At 38.3% G+C, this 19588-nt stretch overlaps 1 protein-coding gene across 1 annotated transcript in view; it reads right to left on the bottom strand.

Annotated features, from left to right (window-relative positions):
• LOC124164960 (diacylglycerol kinase beta) overlaps nucleotides 1–19588 on the bottom strand; it is a 651622-nt gene that overhangs the window by 39254 nt on the left and 592780 nt on the right. Inside the window, exons 10-11 of the mRNA XM_046542198.1 lie at nucleotides 19049–19168; nucleotides 542–659 (exon numbers count right to left, since the gene is read on the bottom strand). Of these exons, the coding sequence (XP_046398154.1) occupies nucleotides 542–659; nucleotides 19049–19168 (238 nt within the window). The remainder of the gene's footprint in view (nucleotides 1–541; nucleotides 660–19048; nucleotides 19169–19588) is intronic.

The following is a 19588-nucleotide window of genomic DNA, read 5'->3' as shown; positions in this document are numbered from 1 at the left end:
TGTAATTTATTTAGGAAGCGTCTATGAATAGATTCACTGAAATACTCACGCTTTCGCGAGGTCTGTTCTAATTTAATTTATTGGCCTATGCAGGTAAGTAGCTTGAAATTCACTTCGGGGGGTGCAGGAATGGTAATTGGGTTGCATTTAGTGGTAATTTTTTTTCAATGACCCCGCATCAGAAAACCGTAAATTTAATTAAACAAGCCAAAGTGTCGTTTGGAAAAAATAGTGACAATTCAGGTCATCTTCATTATTACATTTTTGTCTCCGTAGGCGTTTGTTTTCGAAATTCGTATGATTTTTCGAAAAAAATTGAAACTCAAGGGCACTGGCGGTGGTAATTAATAACATCCGATTTTGAGGAAACTTCGGATCTGAAACTCCGATCTCAGTCTACGACTTTTAATAGTTCAGAGAAATTCAGAGGAAAAGTTCCCCTGGGCTAGTTCTCTCATATGTGGAAGTATGGCGGAAAGTCACCTCAAGGGGAAACATTTCGTTCCACTTTCCCCGGGCACAAAATGCAAAATCAACTTACAAACGCAGCAGAGACCCTTTTTGCCGAGACCGACGAGCATGTTGAGACAGAGGTTGCAGTAAGCCGGCTTGCTGAAGTGCTTTAGGCGCCACAGGTGGTTGCCGTCTTCCTTCACGTCCTGCAGAAGAAAGAAGATGAAGAGGAGACATGAGGATTAAATGGAAAAAATTCTAAAAAACGACTGAAAAAAACATAGAAAGCAGAGAATTTTTATTAGAGACTTCGATCGTGTCCCAGTAATTGCAGGTTTATAAAATGTCTTTCGCTCTCCGATCCCTTACGATTGCTGCCTGAGGATATAAGAATAGCATCCGAGGCCAGTTTGAAAAGAAAGATGCTGTGCGTAATAGGAAATCATTCCAGCCTGAAATATGGCATCGCTTCGTTTCCTGCACTTAATTTAAGGGTCTGTATGAGAGGAATGAATTGGATCTTTTTATTATTTAAGGCTCTCGAAAAAAAGAGTGAATTGCTTGGTTGTCGTCGTTATCCTCTTATGGTGCATTTTCAAGTCAAGTATCTAAGTTTGGAGTGCAATTAGGATTCTCGAACATTCTTTTAAAAGAATCGGTTTTTGATGACTGCTAATTTTCGGGTTCTCGAGCCGCGTCTGTCGTTTATGGTTGACGACAGTTTCGCTAGCCATCCCGCTTTCGTCTTCAGGTCGACGGTGAGAAGTTTTGACAGGATTTCTGGAGCGCCTAAGGCGCATAAAAAAATTGTTCCGGCAGCCAATTGCCGCCACTACCAATGTGGTCACAAAAATAATAAAAATAAAAATGACGGATGTTTGCGTGGCATGTGTAGTGTAATGTTTGCGTGAAGAAGAAGCTTATGAACTAGATGACTGTTCGAAAATTGGAACAACTAAAACTAGGAAAATAATGAAAAACAATAACAGGAACAAATTAAACATTGGCGTAACTTTTTTTTTCAGTGTTTTTAATATTTTAAAGATTTTTTTTGTTTTTAGATTGGAGTCCTTTTCTTTTATTAGGTTTTATATATTTTTAAAAAGTGTTTTTGGATTTTTTAAAAAAATTTCTCGTTTGTTTTCTAACGTATCTTATGATTTTTTTAAAAGGTTTTTACGTAATATTCAGGTCGAAGGTGAGAAGTTTTGATTTTTTGCCGTCTTATATAGCACTGGCTTATCTTCCCCTGTGCGCTGATTGGTCAATACTCTCTTCCACACGTTGCTGATTGGGTAGCCGTTGTCCCTGTTAATATTTTAGGAGCATGCTCCTGAGGAAAATCATATATTGGTGAAACATGCCGATGAATGGCGACAAGGATGAAGGAGCATGTGAGAGCCAGTAATAAAAAACAACTGCACTTGTCAGCCATTGCAGAGCATGTTTGGAGTGAGGCGGGCCATAAAATTGATTTCGAAAAAGCGAAGATGGTGGCAAAAGAGAGTCGCTACTACCCAAGGCAAATCAGGGAAGCAATTGAAATTCACAAAACACAAAATATTAACAGGGACAATGGATACCCAATCAGTAAGTAACGTCTGGAAGAGAGTACTGACCAATCAGCGCACAGGGGAAGATAAGCCAGTGCTATGTAAGACGGCAAAAAAAATCAAAACTTCTCACCTTCGACCTGAAGACGAAAGCAGGATGGCTTTCGAAACTGTTGTCAACCATGAACGACAGACGCGGCTGGAGAACCCGAAAATTAGCAGTCATCGTGAACAACGCCGCGGAAACCTACGCACGAAGAGACTCGGTTTTTTCTTGGCAGGAAGATTACATGCATGTAATGAAGTTTGAGCTATGATTTCGTTTCGTATGTTTGAAATGTAATAGATTTAAAATAACAACTTAAGGGATAAAAGATTGGCCGACGGAAATAATATAGAGATATCCAGATATGAATCATAATTACTGTTAATTTAAAAAATCAGTTCCTATTTTCTCAAAAATAGTTTTTCTTCCCAAGAAAGCCACTTTTTAACATTCATTTCAGTTTCCCCTCCATGTTAGGGTCAGCGTTATGAAGCTTTGACCGTAATTTCAATGGTTTTTCGCTTGACAGCACATCATGGACTATATGTCGTCTAGGTCTTACTTTTTCGACCTATGCTCTACTAGAAGCAGTAATAGTTACCAATCTAACTGTAGATGACATTAAAACACCGTAAAAAAAAGTCGTTTCCAAAGGGATAGAAAATTATCTTATGGAGCGTTATTATTTTCTAAAATATAGAAAATAACAGTCAAATTTCGAGCCTAAAATTAGTTTTTGTAAACTATGCTTTTATTTCTTTTTAAGAGATTCCTAGGGAACGGTTTTTTGATATGTGTAAATAAACTTTTAAATTTACTTGATGAAATAAAATAACTTCAAAAAATTAACATCCTGTTATAAAAAAAGTAGTTCATCGGTAATTTCTTCTGCTCTTCAAATATGTAATTTTTATCGACTCTCTTTTCCTCTCCTTCTTCTACTGAACTGCCTTCTGTCAAAGCGTTTGCAATAAGCAATTTATTGATTTATATGAAAGTAACATAGCTTTATCTCTCAATATTATTTTTCTGAAGATAGATTTGCTGTAAAAGCAAGTTTTTTTTGACGTGAATGAGATGACGATCAAATATTTAAAATATCTATAAATAATAATCATGGTGATCAAATATTTAAACACAAACACGTATTAGAATTTTATAGGTGAATGCTACTCCGCGATCAATAATAAATCTGTATTTGGTACATAACATTAGCTTTTGACTACTAATTAGTTATTAATTAATTATCATGAAAAATCAACAACATATTAGGTAGGTACTATACAAAATATTTTTCCCTGCTACATGAAAATGGAATTAATTTAGAAAAAATGGAAAAGGTTGATATAGATAGTCATAGACTGTGAATTCCAGCTTTCCCATATTCATCACACGTTTGATTCTCAACTTAACGTTTAAAAAGGTTATAGTCTCGTGTGATGTAGGCATAAGAAGAGAAAAAAAGTTTTAACCTATAAATAAGTCGGTAAATTATCCAGGGGATCAGGAAACAGTGTTTATTTCTTGTTTCTCCTCCAATTTTTACTAGAGTAAGATATTAACGCTTGATTTGTCGATAACAACATTGAATGTGATCCAAAAAATTAATTATGCTGTTTGTAAGGTGAACATTTTACTTTTTTCCCGTAAAGAGTGCGAGTATGCTTGAATGATTCTGATAATAATTAATCATTTGAAGCAGAATTTTCCTGGAAGTGCTGAGATTAGGGGCGAATGTAGGGGAAATGCGGGGAACAAATGAAAAATGAAGTACCGTTGTCTGAATTATGTAAATGAATCAGGGGGAGGGTATAGATTCAGCATGCGGTGATACTTTTAATACTAATAAGAAATTTATTTACCCTTGGAATCAACATTACATACATATTTTCCATTTCAATTAAACAAGGATAAATTAGGAATCCCTTCTAGGAATTGCCTGTATTGGGATGCAACGAGGCAAATCACAATACGGATTGAAAAAATAGGTAAACTGATATCAAATGCGAAACATAAATATATGTATGAAAAGGTAACAATTTGTTGTTTAATCTGAACCTGTCGTGCATACAAAATAAATTGAGTATTAATAGTATTATTAACAAAAAAAGTACATCTTAATTACCACATGAAGTAACCATCGTTTTAATCTTTAAAAAAGTATGTATGTACTAATGGAACCTCTTATATTATGATACTACGTCGCATACATTGTTATTCGTACATTTTTTAATTCAAAATATCGTGGGGTGTCCTTACTTTTAAAAGAACTAATCTAACCTCCACATTGATCTTGATTTTGGTCCCCTTGTTAATAGAATTCATATTAGTCATTGGGTAACATTTATTTATTTATTCCTATTCCACCGAAACGGCTCATGTTGGCCTTTACATAGTTTTTTTTCTAACAAGTTAACCATTACAAGTGTACCAGCAGCCGTGCCCTGGATAGGGGCAACCTACCCAGGTGGGACTCGAATCACGACCTCTTGTTTGGCAAGCGAGGCCCTTACCCTACCGCCACCGAGGCCGGCAGAAGAGGATGTCGAATTCAAAAGAGGTCGAATAAACCTTTTCGTGTTTTCTATCTCGAAAAATATGCGGTGAAAACCTGCTTATTTTTCCCAGAGAACCACTAGTGGTACGATAGGAAATCTTCTAGGAAGTTGCCTTCGGCCGGAGAAATGGAACTGCCATTGCATTGAAGCTCTATAGTGCGTGAAATGTACGCATTCACAGGATACAAGGAGAATTGGGGCCCGCTCCCATTCCACCTGTGGTTTCCCGCCAAGTTCTCGTTTCCAGAAAATCAAGCCACTTGGATTTTATCGCTGCTTGGAGCGCGCTGAGGCACCCCTCCGTAAACCTTGGGTCCACGACGGATGAATGCCTTACTCCGTTTGATAACATGGCGTTTCATTCGAGGATAAAAGTTGAGGTGGTATGTCAGCGCTTTCGACTTTAACCTTTCTCGAATAACACGCAGGTATTTCAGGGTAGGGTTTCCTGCCTGTGGTATTCTTACTTCTTTGCATAGTATTCAAATAATTTCTCATTAGATCTCCGGCTATTTATATCTTCGGTAATTTATGATAGAATCTCATAAATATTTTTATAGTTTTTCGCTTTTTAATAATTACTGATTTGTAACGTCAGAAGTTTGTATTTTTTCAAATCCTCTTCATTTTATTCCAGATACAGTTTTCTTTTTTGCCTCTCTATTTGGATTCACTTTCTCCTCTCTTCAATAATATGTATTGTTTCCTCTTATCAACAACTCCTTAACAACATTAAATATCAGTATTCTTTAAACATAAACAGTATTAAAATATCAAACGTTACAGATGGTATCTCCGGTAATTTATATCTTCGGTAATTTATGATAGGATCCTAAATATTTTCATAATTTTTACTTTTTTGTAAAAATCATCCTTAGATCTGTGGACATCACGAAGAAAAATCAAGTGCATAAAGTATGCTACATGCTGCCTACGTTGATTCGTTCTAACCTATTTTGTGAGAATTTGTCGTTTGCCTTCCATTTAAGAATTAGCAATTGAGTCGGACGAATTCAATGAAATTTTCTTTGTTAGCTTAAATAGTTACATGGTGCTTATCTATGTGGGATCAGTAGATTTTCTTTACGGTGTCAGCTCTACTTAATGTTGACTACGCTGTATTTAATAAGATGCGATCGATTTTATGCCTAATTACTGGGTTTATGCTGCCACAACAGTCAGCTATGCTATTTTTCTAAAATAATGTGGTATCTTAATTTTTCTGTCCTTTCCTGAAAGTGGTCCTGCTCACATTTCAGATAAAGACGATGGACGTAAATGGTGACTAATTTTAAGAATCTCTGTGGAGTACCCAGGGGCAGCTAATTTATAATAATTTAGGTACCGCAATGCGTTCTCACACATGATTTGCAAATGTAACTTCGCTAAAATCTACGATCAAAAAACAAACTTGTAGGAAATAAAATTTATTATGACAAAATAATTTTTTACGAAAAATGAAAAAACGATTACATTTTTTGAAATGTTTATTTATCAACGATACTCACAAGTGATTTTTATCAATAGTACCCAATGTTAATTAAGAGGTGGCTGAGAGCCGTTCCGGCCGAAATGAATCACTTCCTAGCGGACAGTTATTGGCTCTCAACAATTCTCTTTTAATGCATATTACCAAATAGCTGTCCCATCTAAATTGTAAAACGGCACAAACCTGATGCTTCTTCGAGGGTATAAAATGGATTGGTAATATGATATCCAATCGAATTACACTACACGACACAAACGCTATCGTCGCAATCAGCCTATCAGACATATCACTTGATCTCAGATTTTGCTTTTTCAATATTGGTTGCATACGCAGAGTCCGTTAATCCCCCATGTTCATTTTTAGCCTCAGGTTTCTCCCTTGCCCTCATTGAAATTCATATTTATGCAAATATCTTTGCATTTTTTTTTTGAACTCCCTCGGTGGGTTAAAATGGAAAACTTGGCTAATTTTGCATCTTCAAAATAGGTAATCCTGTTTGAAATAAATTGAAGAGAAGGACGAACAACCCCGCCGTAATTCTCGGGAAAAAGTGAAGCGAGAGTCGCGCCAGGAACATTAAAATGCGGACGACTCCCTTAGGAGCGAGCTCTGAAGATTCTGCCCATAAAGAAGAATAAGGGCGGAGGCCGTGTTTTAAGTTCGCTCAAGTGATTTAAAGTCGCGGTGGGCTTTCGAGGCGAGTGGGTGGGTTAAAGGTCGTACGGCGCTGCGTGCTCCCCGCTTCGCTCCTCGGCGGGCGAGTCGAGAGATGGGATGCGTAATGGAAGGCGGAAGAAATGGAGTTTGCGTGCAGAGGAGCCGAGATGGGTGGAGTTATAAGCATTGTTGCTACGTATAGTGGCGTAGCCGGGAACTTCGTTCGGGGGGTGTCCATTACCAGGGGTGGAAATTTTTTAAAACAGGGTACTAAGGCCGTTTTCCAATTCGCATTTATTCACCCTTCGTGCACTTTTCAATCGTCAACTTACGGATGTGATGACAGCAAGGGTGGATCCAATAGGCAAGGGCGCACGGAAACGAAGGGTAAGTGAACAAGGGAACACGGATGCTCCCTCGTAAACGCACCCTCATAGGAAGTGGACGTGAAAATGGCGGCAATGGAAAACTCAGAAATCTTCAACTGGAGTTTTAAGTAATTTTGTGTTTATTATGTGCTGAGAGAGCCTCCAATCGGTGCCAGAAAAGTCAAAATACTAAGAAGTCTTAATTACAAACGTAAACAAACCGAGTAGCAGGGTGAAATTGATTCTTAAATCAACCACCAGATGTCCTAACCCTATCCTGCGCTTCACATTTCGTTACTGTCAATAGGTCGCATTATTTCCGTTCACACTTTATGGCGCCAGTAGAACATTAGTTAGGGAGCAGGGTGCAAGGGAGAAAGGGAACGAGGGAATGAGTGCATACTACGTGAATTGGAAAATGGCCTAAGTAATGGGTTTTAAAGTAATTTGAACACTTTTCCTAATCGAAAAAACTTAATTTTACAAATAAATCTTTTAATTCATTATATACTTCAATATTTTGATTTCTTTTATGAAGCAAAGTCATCGTGTTCAAATTATTCAGAGGAGGAGATTTTGGACCCCCCCCCCCCCCGGATCCCCACTCGCTATGACACTGGGTACGTAATCGAATAAAAGTAATCGGATTACTTGTAACTATTACTTAAGCTATTATTTTTACTTCTAGCGATTGCTTTCTATGAAAAGTAATTTTTAATTTACTTCTAAAGGCCTGTTTACACGATACATTAACACGTGCAAGTTAATGTCAGTTTGTGTAAATGATTTTTATGCACCGGGACGTAATATATGCGACTGCATGAACCAAGATTGGAACAGGTTCTATTTTCCATTCATGCATTCGCACAAGTTGGGTGGCTACACGGTACATTTTCGCGTTCATTCTCGCGTACATGCATTAAGAAATTAACTCGTACGGGTTTATGTACCGTGTAAACAGGCCTTTAGTAATTTACTCCGTACGGTGAGAGAGGAATCGTTACTTTCATTGTAATCGTTACTTGTTCGAAATCGACGATTACTTCGCTAATTTAACGGTTTTACCTAGGCCTACAGATTACTTCGGGTCCTACAGTACCATGATTTGCTTATTTAGGTTCAGCTAATCTTATGTTGTAGCCTACTTATGATGAATAAAAAATATGACACCTCTTGTGTTGTTACACCGGCTATATTTGTATTTATCGCAAGTAAAATTGCAATTAGAAATTTTGTGACTATTCCTCATCTTTTCTGCAATATTCGACAGTTGTCAGGTGGTCTCTAGCAGTAACGGATCCAGGATAGGGACAAGGGGGGGGGGGGCGGGTAAGTGGGGGTAATCTCCTAGCACTAGTGGGGATCCGAAGAAAATTACCATTCTATCTAGTATAAATTGGATACCCAAGGGGAAGGGGGGCTATAGCCTCCTTAGCTCCCTCACCCATAGATCTGCCGCTGGTCTCTAGAGTCGGCAATTTTCTTCTTCCTCTTCTTCCTTCCAGGATTAGGCTACTAAGCCTTTTCCTGCTCCACATTACCATCTTCTCGTTGGTCTTCCTATACTTCTCTTGCCAAATGGTTGATATTCCATTGCTTGTTTTGGAAGTCTTTCATTTGGCATTCGAAGTAAATGTTCCTTCCATCTATGTTTGTAGTCTTGTAGTTTGTCAGTGACTGCCTGGACACCCAGTTCATCTCTTATTTGAGTGTTTATTATTTTATCCAATCTTGTGCAGCCTTTTACTGATCTTAAAGATTTCATTTCCGATGATTCTATCTGCCTTAATTCATTCTTTTTTGGTACCCAACATTCTGATCCGTAGAGTACAGTAGGGACTGCCATCACTTTGTAAAATTTTATTTGTGTTTCTTCTCTTGCTTTGTTTTTTAGAGTTCTTCTAATAGTGCCACATAATCTCTGGAAAGTGTTGACCTAATTTATAATATCTTTTTCCTCGTCATATGTTATATCGCATCCTAAGTACTGGAAGTGCGACACTTGCTCCAGGACTTGATCCTCAATAACAATTTTTGTTCGTATCGGGTTGCTTCCTAAAAATGCCATAGTCTTTGTTTTGGTTTTTGAAATTCTCAGGTTGTATAGTTTGCTCAACTGGTGTAGTCTGTTTACTGCCATCTGGAGTTTGTCCTCTTTATCTTGTATTATAACCTGATCGTCAGCAATCAGCATTGTATTTAAGTATTGAGATGGTCCCAATTCTATGCCTGGTGATACGTTATTCTCTTTCCATATTCTCAGAACGTCATCTATATATAGATTAAACAAGGTTGGGGATAGGCTGCAACCCTGTCTAACTCCTTGGTTTTTACAAGAATATTTTACAAGAAGTAATTGTGACTGCAATTTTACTGGTTACTTTTTAAATCACTGAATGGTTGAGGCCTTAACTTTGTAAAAATCTATTATAAGGTTTGGAACAATTGCAACTTTGCTTTTCTACAAACACGCTTATACTGTCGTCAACTAGTTTCGATACGCTGCAGCGTGCTGTATCATTCTCTAGACTAGTCTAGATTAATTGGTTTTAACTTTGTTCTAAAAGTAACTCGCCTTAATTACAGTTACTTCGTACTAAAAGTTATTTGAAAGTAATACAAATTACTGATTTAAAAAGTTAACGTGAGGAAAAATAACAGCTTTGCCTTTCTACAAACATACTTATACTGTCGTCAACTAGTTTCGTTTGGTCTAGTATGGTATCCTGTATCATCTCAAGACTAGTCTACACTAAACGAAACTAGTTGACCACAGTATAAGTGTGTTTGTAAAAAAGCAAAGTTGTTATTTTACCTAACCTTAAAACAGATTTCTACAAAGTTAAATTACACAAAGATACACAGTATCATTCTCAAGACTAGACTAGACGAAACTAGTTGACGACAATGTAAGTGTGTTTGTACAAAAGCAGAGTTGTTAATTTTCCTAACCTTAACTTTTTGAATCAATAATTTATATTCGTTTCTGATTACTTTTAGAACGAAGTTACTGTAATTAAGGCCAGTTACTTTTTCTCAGTACTATTAAAATCACTGGTTATAAGCTCCTGCAAAAGATCGTGTCGCTGCGCAGTGGAACTGAATGGCACCTATGCTTCTTCATTGGTAGAATTCTTGGAATAGGAATGGTAAGGGGCCCATAAGGGTGATGGGCCGTCCTGTTTACTACGTTGTGATTGACGGGGTAGGCAGTCCAGGGGAACGTGAGCAGGAATCTAAATGGAAAATTATTTATCGCCGACCTTGTCAAGAATGACGAACGATAGATGAAGTGAGAAAGTGTAAGGAAATGTTTTACCAGTGGATAGGTGGATAAATTATGTGAGAAACGCATAAAAAACAAAGTGATATTGCATGAAAACATGGATCCAATTTAAGCATGGATTTTAGGAGTGGAAAACACGTTAGTCATAGATAAACGAGTATAAATTCTTTGGTCAATACGGCACGGAAAAGCAGTCGTGGAATTCGTTGTTGCTGAAAAAATCTTCGATCCTTTTCATCCTCTTGAAAGATGCATGTAGAAAAACAGGAGTCAATATCCTCCGTGTAATATTAATACAAACATAGCTGTGTTGCTCATGAATGAATCGTTCTAAATGAGCGATTCATTGGAATGAACTGATTAATTCAATATTCCATCCTTGGCGACATCGTTCAAAATGAACGAAATCGTTCATGATAAACAATGAATTCAAATCTAGTTGTGTTGATTGTGGTTGAATGTGTTGCTTCGAATTCACGAAAAAAACAATAAAGTATGCGCCAAAAATCGTCCACCTTGTAAAAACACGTCTAACCTTAGCTGCTGCCGCAGACAAAGTAAACAATTAATATAACTGAAAATTTCATGTTACATTGGGGCCATGAATTATTATTATTATAGTATTCTACCGATTAAGGTAGGTTTCCATGGAGTACTCAAGAAGTGATCTGGGAGCCTCCCTTTCCTTCCAGCACTGCCTTCTTTAATTCACAGTAAGGCCTACTCTCTTTCAATCTATCTAAAAATCCTATTCTTTTCTTTCCCCTCCCTCGTTCCCCTAACATTCTACCCTCCAACACCATTTTCAACATCCCCTCCCCGCTAAGTACTCGCTCCATCCATACCTTCTGTCTCCTGCGTATCTCATCTAAAAGCTGCCTCTCCTCGCCAACCATATCCAGCACTTCGTCGTTCCTTTTCCTCTCCGTCCATTTCACCCTCTCCATTCTTCTCCATACCCACATCTCGAATGCCTCCAATCTTCTCTCGTCTTCTTTCCTCAGTGTCCACGTTTCCGCACCGTAGAGAGCTACACTCCAGATCAAACTCTTCACTAACCTTTTCTTTAAACTCTTACACAACGATCCTCTCAGAAGCTCCTTCCTGTTCACGAACGCCTCCTTCGCTAATGCAATTCTCTTCCTGATGCCCTTACTACTGTATCCGTTTTCCTCTAACGTACTGCCTAAATAGTTGAATTGCTCAACCTGCTCAAGTTAGGGCCATGAATACTAACACAAAAAAAATTGACAATCGGACTCTCCAAACTCATGGGAAAAAAAAATCAGTTCCAGTTATTGTCTGAACACACCTCGTATAGGAATTGAATTTTCAGTTATCCTTCTGTTTCACTTAATTTTACTATTTAACCTCGACGGATTTCGCCTTTGAGGGCGAAATAAAAAAAAACACTTGCGAAAAGTATCTGTTCTGAACAACGTAGTCGCGAGCATATGATCTTATTTCAGGTGATCAGAGAAATCGAAGGGGAGGATTGCTTAGAATTCACAAAAAACAATAGTGAAGGATAATTACAATGGGATATGAGGGGGGATAACTTATAAAATCAATTAAACTTCTGTTAATTTATAATACTTTTTAGCCTCGATGGATGTTGTCTGTGAGGGCTAAATTGAAAAACAAATAAGGCATGCGAAAAGTATCTGTTTCGAACCACACAGTCCTGACCATACTGCCATAATTCAGGTGATTAGGAAGTTGAAGGGGGAGAAAATAGAAGGTGTCGGGAATGCACAAGTGTTGTAGTTGAATAAGCGATAAGCGGTCTGGCGATGTAGGAGAGTGAAAGGGAACTAGGCGCCATAAGGCTTTGCGGTAGACAATAGGTCGGTACGGCGTCATTTGAAACGGTTTGGGGTGGCGGTTGAGAGAATTTGAGGGGTAGAGAACAGAGGACAAAGGATTTGGGGAGAGAAGAGAATTGGAGTAAGAGGGCGCGGGGTGTTAGAAGGTACCACCATTGTGGTCCAGTTCCTACTCTTCCGTCATCAATTCTTAATGGTTCTCTTGCGGCTGCTTTCGACGCCTCTCAACTCGTACCTACTCATTTCTCCTTTTCTTCCCAATTCCCTTTCGTGTACACCCGGGCTGCTCTAAAGGACATGTTAAGCGTAGCTATTCTCGTATAGATGTGTAAGATGTTTATTGGGCAATGATAAAGTTCTGTGGAAAATAATAAATGTTAAGCGTAGTTATTCTCGTATAGATGTGTAAGATGTTTATTGGGCAATGATAAAGTTCTGTGGAAAATAATTAATGTTAAGCGTAGTTATTCTCGTATAGATGTGTAAGATGTTTATTGGGCAATGATAAAGTTCTGTGGAAAATAATAAATGGACGGACGACCATGGCGTGACAACCACGAGAACGTCAATTGAACACTTTAAAAATAATTTATAGAGTTACTATGAATGCCTTTTTGCAGACAAATTGTCCATTTATCTCAATTTGCAATTGTAAAATTGCCAATGAACGAACTCCACTCGTTTCGACGCCACGAGGCAAGCAGAGAGCTTTAGTCGGCTTTTACACGTCTTGGGATGGGAACCACAAGAGACTTGGGGGCTACGCACCATTCATAAATCGTTTGAACAGTATTTCAGTGTGACACCGAATTAATCAATTTTCAGCCAAATAATATTCCTGTTTCCCCAAAAAAAAATTAACCAATTTTCGAATCGCTAGGTTCAGGAATTCATCCCTGTGTACATCACTCGCAAATCTATGGTATTGATGTCGTCGCTGGTATTGGACACTATTATTCCTTCACAACATTTTGTATCATATATTATACCCTTCACTCATTCCCGGTTATTCTTGAAGGGCACAATTCTTCTTCTCTAACGCATGGTATATCAAATATGATACACCGTCGTTATACTAGGCATGTGGTTGTCGAAGCAGTCAGCAGGTGCCAAAGGTGATCAGCTTGTAAGTATGTTGAAGGAAGTGAGCTCCCCGTGTGAGAAACTAGTAAGAATATTTACCCGAGTGGTATCTATATGTATAATTAGTTAAGTTACGAGCGCAAATGAGAAGTTTTCAATGAGTATGTGAAATGAAAACCTTTTGTGGTAAATTGCCAAACATGTGATGCATATGCATTGAATGTAAAAGTAGTCTATAACCATAATGTATCAAATCGATGGCTAAGTTCTAACGACACGTATCTTAAGTTCGGCCGGTTTGAGTCAGGTATCTTAAACAAAGTGTAATAAAATAAAAAAATAAAATACAAACTAAGAACAACTCTTTATTTGCAAGTGAATGCTTCTTTTTCAGTTTTATGAACTTAAGGTTTTTAATTTTAGTGTGCAAGTAAAAGAAATTAATCGTATTTTTGCTTCCTGAAAAGTTGCTATTTTTGAGATACGTGTTGTTATGACCTAGCCATCGATATGTAATACATATTATAATATTTCCTTTAAAATAAAAAAATAGCAGAAAAAGTTATTAAAATGTAGTAATTGAATTTTTCCTGGATATATTTCATAAATAAAATTTTTTGGCACGTATTAATAAATGCCTGCAGTTAAGGGTTAAGAAAAGTGCAAATGTTTCCATGTCCTCGTTACTCGCTTTCCGGTTTTGTATTCCGAAATGGGAGTGAGATTTTTTTTGCGGCGAGTGTAAAAAGTCAGAGCAAAGTGTTTTTTCTCTTTCTTTGTTTTTTTTCCGCCTCCCAACTGGTTTGGTTTTAGCGGTCTGCGAGGGTGGTGGAGTGAGGGATTATTTTGTTTGCGGCGCTTGCGCCTGCGGCTTTTCCACCTTGAAACCTTCCCTCGTGGTCGCTGGGCTTTTTTTTTACGTGATGGTTTTCAGTGAGGATGAAAAAAACGGGTGGAAATCTGTAGAGACCCCAAAAAATAATTGAAGAGAATCTTCTCTTGTGGAATCATAGTGGCGGAGTGCCCACAATTCTTCCATATTTGTGCATTGCAGTCAGTTTAGTAAATTTAATGGAAAATCTTTTAGTAAGATTATTACATTTCTAGGTTTTGTCTTTATCAAAAAGACGGACACCTTGCAAACGCATAAAATATGAATAGAGTTCGGGTTTTAAATTTTTCTCTCTACCATAGATCATATTTTGAAGAATAAATATTTTCATAGGGGAAAAATGCAATACATTTGCGTTAAAAAAAAATTTATTCTTACGTTTGAAATGAAAATATTCGCTTGTAAAAGAGGTTGATTACGCGGGGTTGTTGCCCAGCAAGTATTTTCCTCAATAATTGAATAGTTTGGAGCGACTGACATGCGAGCGGTGAAAATGAATTTGACTACGAATTGGCGAGACTGATATAATGCTTTGCAGGCAATGTACGTAGATACTTGTCGAAGATAGTTGCTGATCCGACGTAGTGGAATTATTAGCTTATCCAGTCAATGGGAACGACATGAAATGCAAGCAATTAGATAAATTGAGCTATACCAGTTCCTGTAATCTTTTTTTGGGCGATGGTGTACTAAAAGTTCGAGTTTTGCGTAGATCACCGGATAGTCGTCAACAAGCAAAACTTTAATAATAATTTATTGAAGAGCAAAAAATGAAGGAAGAGTGTCAGTGAATTGGTTTTCTAATTGCGAAGTATTTTTAAAATTCGGAAAAATTGTGTGAAAACTTCGTAGTGTAATTAACCTTCCCTTTAGTAACCGAGCTTGCACCCTCCACTAAAATCAAATTTGGCAAATTATAACTTTTATTTATTTATTTCCAACTTCCTCGAAAACACCATATAAGTAACGACTTTGCAACGGGGTTCAAATATTAACAATGCACTACACCGAAACTCATATAGGTGAGTAGATAGTGGCCCATCTTCAGATACTGTAGATAGTGGTCCACGATGCAGGCGGGGCTCAAATTCGGACCTTCAGTTTGGGAGGCGATAACTTAATTCCGCCGCCACCGAGGCAGGCTTATGACTAATTTATGATCTTTAGAGGCAGGGACTTGGCTCCAATATATATGATAACATTCGTCAACGCTTTTAATTGCCTGGATTGCGTCTTTTACTTAATTATACTTTATAATTCAAACATGTAACAACGATGCACTCCGCAAAAATCAGTCTGAAGTTATTTCAGTAATTTTCCTGTTTTGCTCATCACCGAATATTTCTTCATTTGAATCCGAAACTTATTTTTTTCAAGGTTCAGAATTAATGGCAATAGGAACGAAACCCTTGGGTCGGGTTCGCGGGATACACTCCTGGAGCAGGGACAGCTTTTTTCCTCTGCCACCAGAAGGGGAAGGACGGGAAGGAACAAGGAAAGGAGGCGCCGCCGCGATGGGAGCCCGACGACGCCTCCAGGGGTAGGACGGGGAAGAAGGGGAGGGGACGAGGAATCCTGCACCGTCACAAAGGCGGGCAGGTCCTACTACTAACGAAACCAAGCTTACGCAATTAATATTCTACCAATTTTAGTAGATTTTCCTATGAGGAAGAAAAATCTATCGATCAAATCGGTAGATAGAATTAATGGCAGTCATTACCTTTAATAAGTAAAATGTGGAATCACCATTTTTGTTGCATTATGATTTTTACGTTGATATTACAAATGAAGCAATACCCCAAACGATTCCTACGTCAATATACGAAATTTGTCTTTAGTCATTATTTCTCGAGGTGAAATATTGTGAGGTTTATTGAATGGAATCGATGAACTTTATACATCTGAGAACGTAAACTCGAGGCAAATCCGTCGATTTAATTCCAGTTGAGATTTTATTTTGAATTCGCTCGGATTAATTTTGTTGTGCTCGGTACAGTTTCTTTTGTATCATATCCGGATAACTAAATGAATCAAGTCCTTTGCCATCATGGAGAGGGTATAAACTTCATTTTCCTGAAGATTCATATCCGTCTCTTTCACAAAAACTGTGTAAATGAGCGGTTCCAGGCTTTCAGGTTGGCCGCTGTGTGGAAAATGGGGAAGGTGAGGGTGAAGATAGAGATTTTTCCCCTGTAGAGTACATACGTCTCTTTACTGCCGGAACACCTTATTGGGCAGTTGGGTAGGTACCCAGAGATTTGCTCATGTACCCTTTGATTTATTTCACCTATGTAGGCCTTTCAAGAATTTCGGCGACGAGGTGAATTAAGTCCTGAGCCGCGGAATCGGATTAGCTTAATTTACGTTTCTTATCTCTTCCTCACGCTCATGTTGAAACCTTTGGAATGCAAGCGAGGAAAGAAATTCGGAACCTATGCGGGTATGGGTGAAGTTTTCAAAGCACCGAAAGCTTGAAATGTTAATATGACCATTTTCCGTGACTCTTCGTCTCAAGGGTCCTTGGTCCCAACATCACCCCTCTATTTTCACGATTTTTTTCCGATGCTAATTCATTAAAGGTAAGATGAAATCCGTCCCTCTGTTATGAGTTCTGGGTTGAATTACCTGGTCTTAAAACCCTTAAGGCCTCAATCGCGAATATTACAAAAGAGTATCCTCAAGTCGGCCTCTAATTGTGTTGTCACTCGTCGCGTATTTAAATGGGATTACAAAAGTCTCCACTCGCGTCGCTGACGTACAAAGTGGTCCGAAATTCACTAGAAAATAAGGTATAATTAGGGGTGAAAATCAAAATTTATATACATGGTGATGTGATGTGTAAAATTCATTACTTTTCAATGCTATTCCTCGCAGTAACAAACATTTTTATGCAATTTATTGGAAAAAAGTGGATCGCATTGCACTCATCACCGCGCCTCGGATATTTTTGAAAACCGGTTAAAATCCGACCGAAGTGGCAACAGTAATCAGCCTTGTGTGGTATGGAACTGGGCCTCCTCTATGCGGTCCCCTCGATGGGGCTCGATGGGGATTTTAAAACCATTAAGGCAAAATCATGTGTCCATTTTTCATGCAAAACAAGTTCAGGGGTGGATGCAGTGACAGCACAAATGATGACTCTCGGACGTCATCATTTTCAGGGATAACAGTTATATTGGGATCACAGTCCCTATTTCCGTAATTTGTTGCTGTAGCTTTTTTTTTGACTTACCTAAGCGTTGGAAAACATGAGCAGGTTTTACCTTTCACGCCGTGTTTGTTTTGAATGCTATCTCATCATTCGTAAAAATATTATTTATTATTTTCTTATTCTGCGAGTATTACTATCGCATCTTCAGCGAACGACATTGCTTATTCTTTCTTCGTTTAAGATTACGCAATGATTTGTTCGCAGTTGTATCAAATTAGTATAATACATATCAAAATAAAGATAGTTGTATCAAATACACGAAAATGATTTTGTGTATCTTTACGTTTTTCATGTATTATAGACCAAAACAACTTCGATTTCTGGTAACTATTTTCATGTTTAATAGACAGTTCCACTTTCAAAAAGAACTAAATAAAAATATATACAAATAGCATGGGGATGTAGCTCCTGAAGCAAACTGTAAACCTACCAGTTTCATTTGGACACTCGCTTCATCCAAGACTTGAGATTTTATGACATGGAGATTGTGATGGCTGTTGAAAATGAACCCACTTGTTCGAGGAAGACTTGATTTTTGGAGCCAGTGAAGCAAAAGTTAATTTGCGTTTGAATAGGGAGTACGTAACCCAATTACGTTTTTTCATGGGGAGAAGGACGGTGTCATTTACATATGAGCCAGTAGGGGGAAAAAATTGATTCGCCTTAAAGTGGAAATGCTACCCAATTCTCAGTTGTGACAGAACACTACTGAATTTAATAAGCGATTTTACAACGCATGGAAAAGGATGAAAATCCTAAAAACTTTTACTGATAAACGCTAACTTCGGAGAGCATGTAACTACGGCTCTTATGGCAATTTATGAAGTATTGTCATGAAAAATTATGGATGGAATGTTTTGGTAGCTGAGATCGAGTTAAAAACACTGGAAACTTGGTAGGATTTGTTGGTAAATTATCAATAATTCGCTTATACCTTATGAAGCTCACATGACGTTCAAGTGAGCGTAACAATTTGCTCTTTCGAAAACGTCCTATTTCTCTTATAGACACCAATGGTGAAATTCGCCGTGAAAAAAATCGTTTGGCTTAATCTCATTGTTCTCGGTCAGGTATGCAACCACGCCATCTTCGTCCAAGGTGAATTTCAGACCGTCAATCGGGAGATCCGGATTCGAATCCCGGCTTAGGAAAATGAGTTTTTTTATGGCGAATATCATCACTGGTGTATTAACTTTGCACCCGTTCCCGTGAACGCATACAAAGTTATGTGTTCCGTACATTAAGGCCATTTTACACGGTGCACGTAATTGCGCAGGTTAGAAGTGCATTAATTTCTAAATTGGCGTAGAACTGAGCGAATTCATGAACGAAATTAGTACAGGGGCTATTTTGCCATCTCACGTCCACGCATTCTAGCATTTGTTCTAGCAATTCACCGCTTTACACGACGCAATTCAGACTGCGCCTTCGTACACACATCAGATTGTGCAAGTACATGCCTCGTGTAAAACGGCCTTCACTTTGAACCAATATCTCACCTGAATTCATTCCTTTAGCTTAGCATTACCTGACCTGTCTCGGAATATATCCCTGAATATTTGTTTGCTTATTTATGAACCGGAAAATGTGATATTTTATTTAGTATCAAATCGAATGTGTACTCACCGAATCCAGGCCCAGTAGTACGAGAAGAGGTATTGTGGTCATTCCACCGCGTTTCCACTCTTCGAGAGAGACCGTGCCATCTGCGTCGTAGTCGATCTCACACATCATGTCTTGGAGAATCTGTGAAAGAAATGGGGTCTAGGATGAGAAGATGGGTTCCAAGCAGGGATGCCGACTTACAAAAAATATTTGGGGGGCCCAATCCGGGGGGGATCTTGCCCCGGGAAATTTGATAAGTAGTGAGTTTAAAGTTTTTTAAGCATTTTAGAGGAGTCATATGATCAACATTAGAACCCTGATAACTCGAATCTCGAAATCTGGACACTCCGGGGAAAATCGACAAGCCTGACACATTTTTTCCTCACACCCATGACGAATTTTTGAGGGGTCTCGGCCCCCCTCAGGTCCCATGGAGTCGGCGCCACTGGTTCCAAGGCTATATTGGAGCCGTAAAATAAAGTGGCCGGCTAGTGAGAGTACACCTGAGCACATGTGCACTTGTGTTGGGACAAGAGAAACTACGTTACCCAAATCAGTTTA

The sequence above is a fragment of the Ischnura elegans genome, chromosome 9 (genome assembly GCF_921293095.1).
Source record: "Ischnura elegans chromosome 9, ioIscEleg1.1, whole genome shotgun sequence".
Classification (NCBI taxonomy): domain Eukaryota; kingdom Metazoa; phylum Arthropoda; class Insecta; order Odonata; family Coenagrionidae; genus Ischnura; species Ischnura elegans.
Note: the sequence above shows the minus strand (reverse complement) of the source record. Positions and strands in the feature narration are given on the sequence as shown.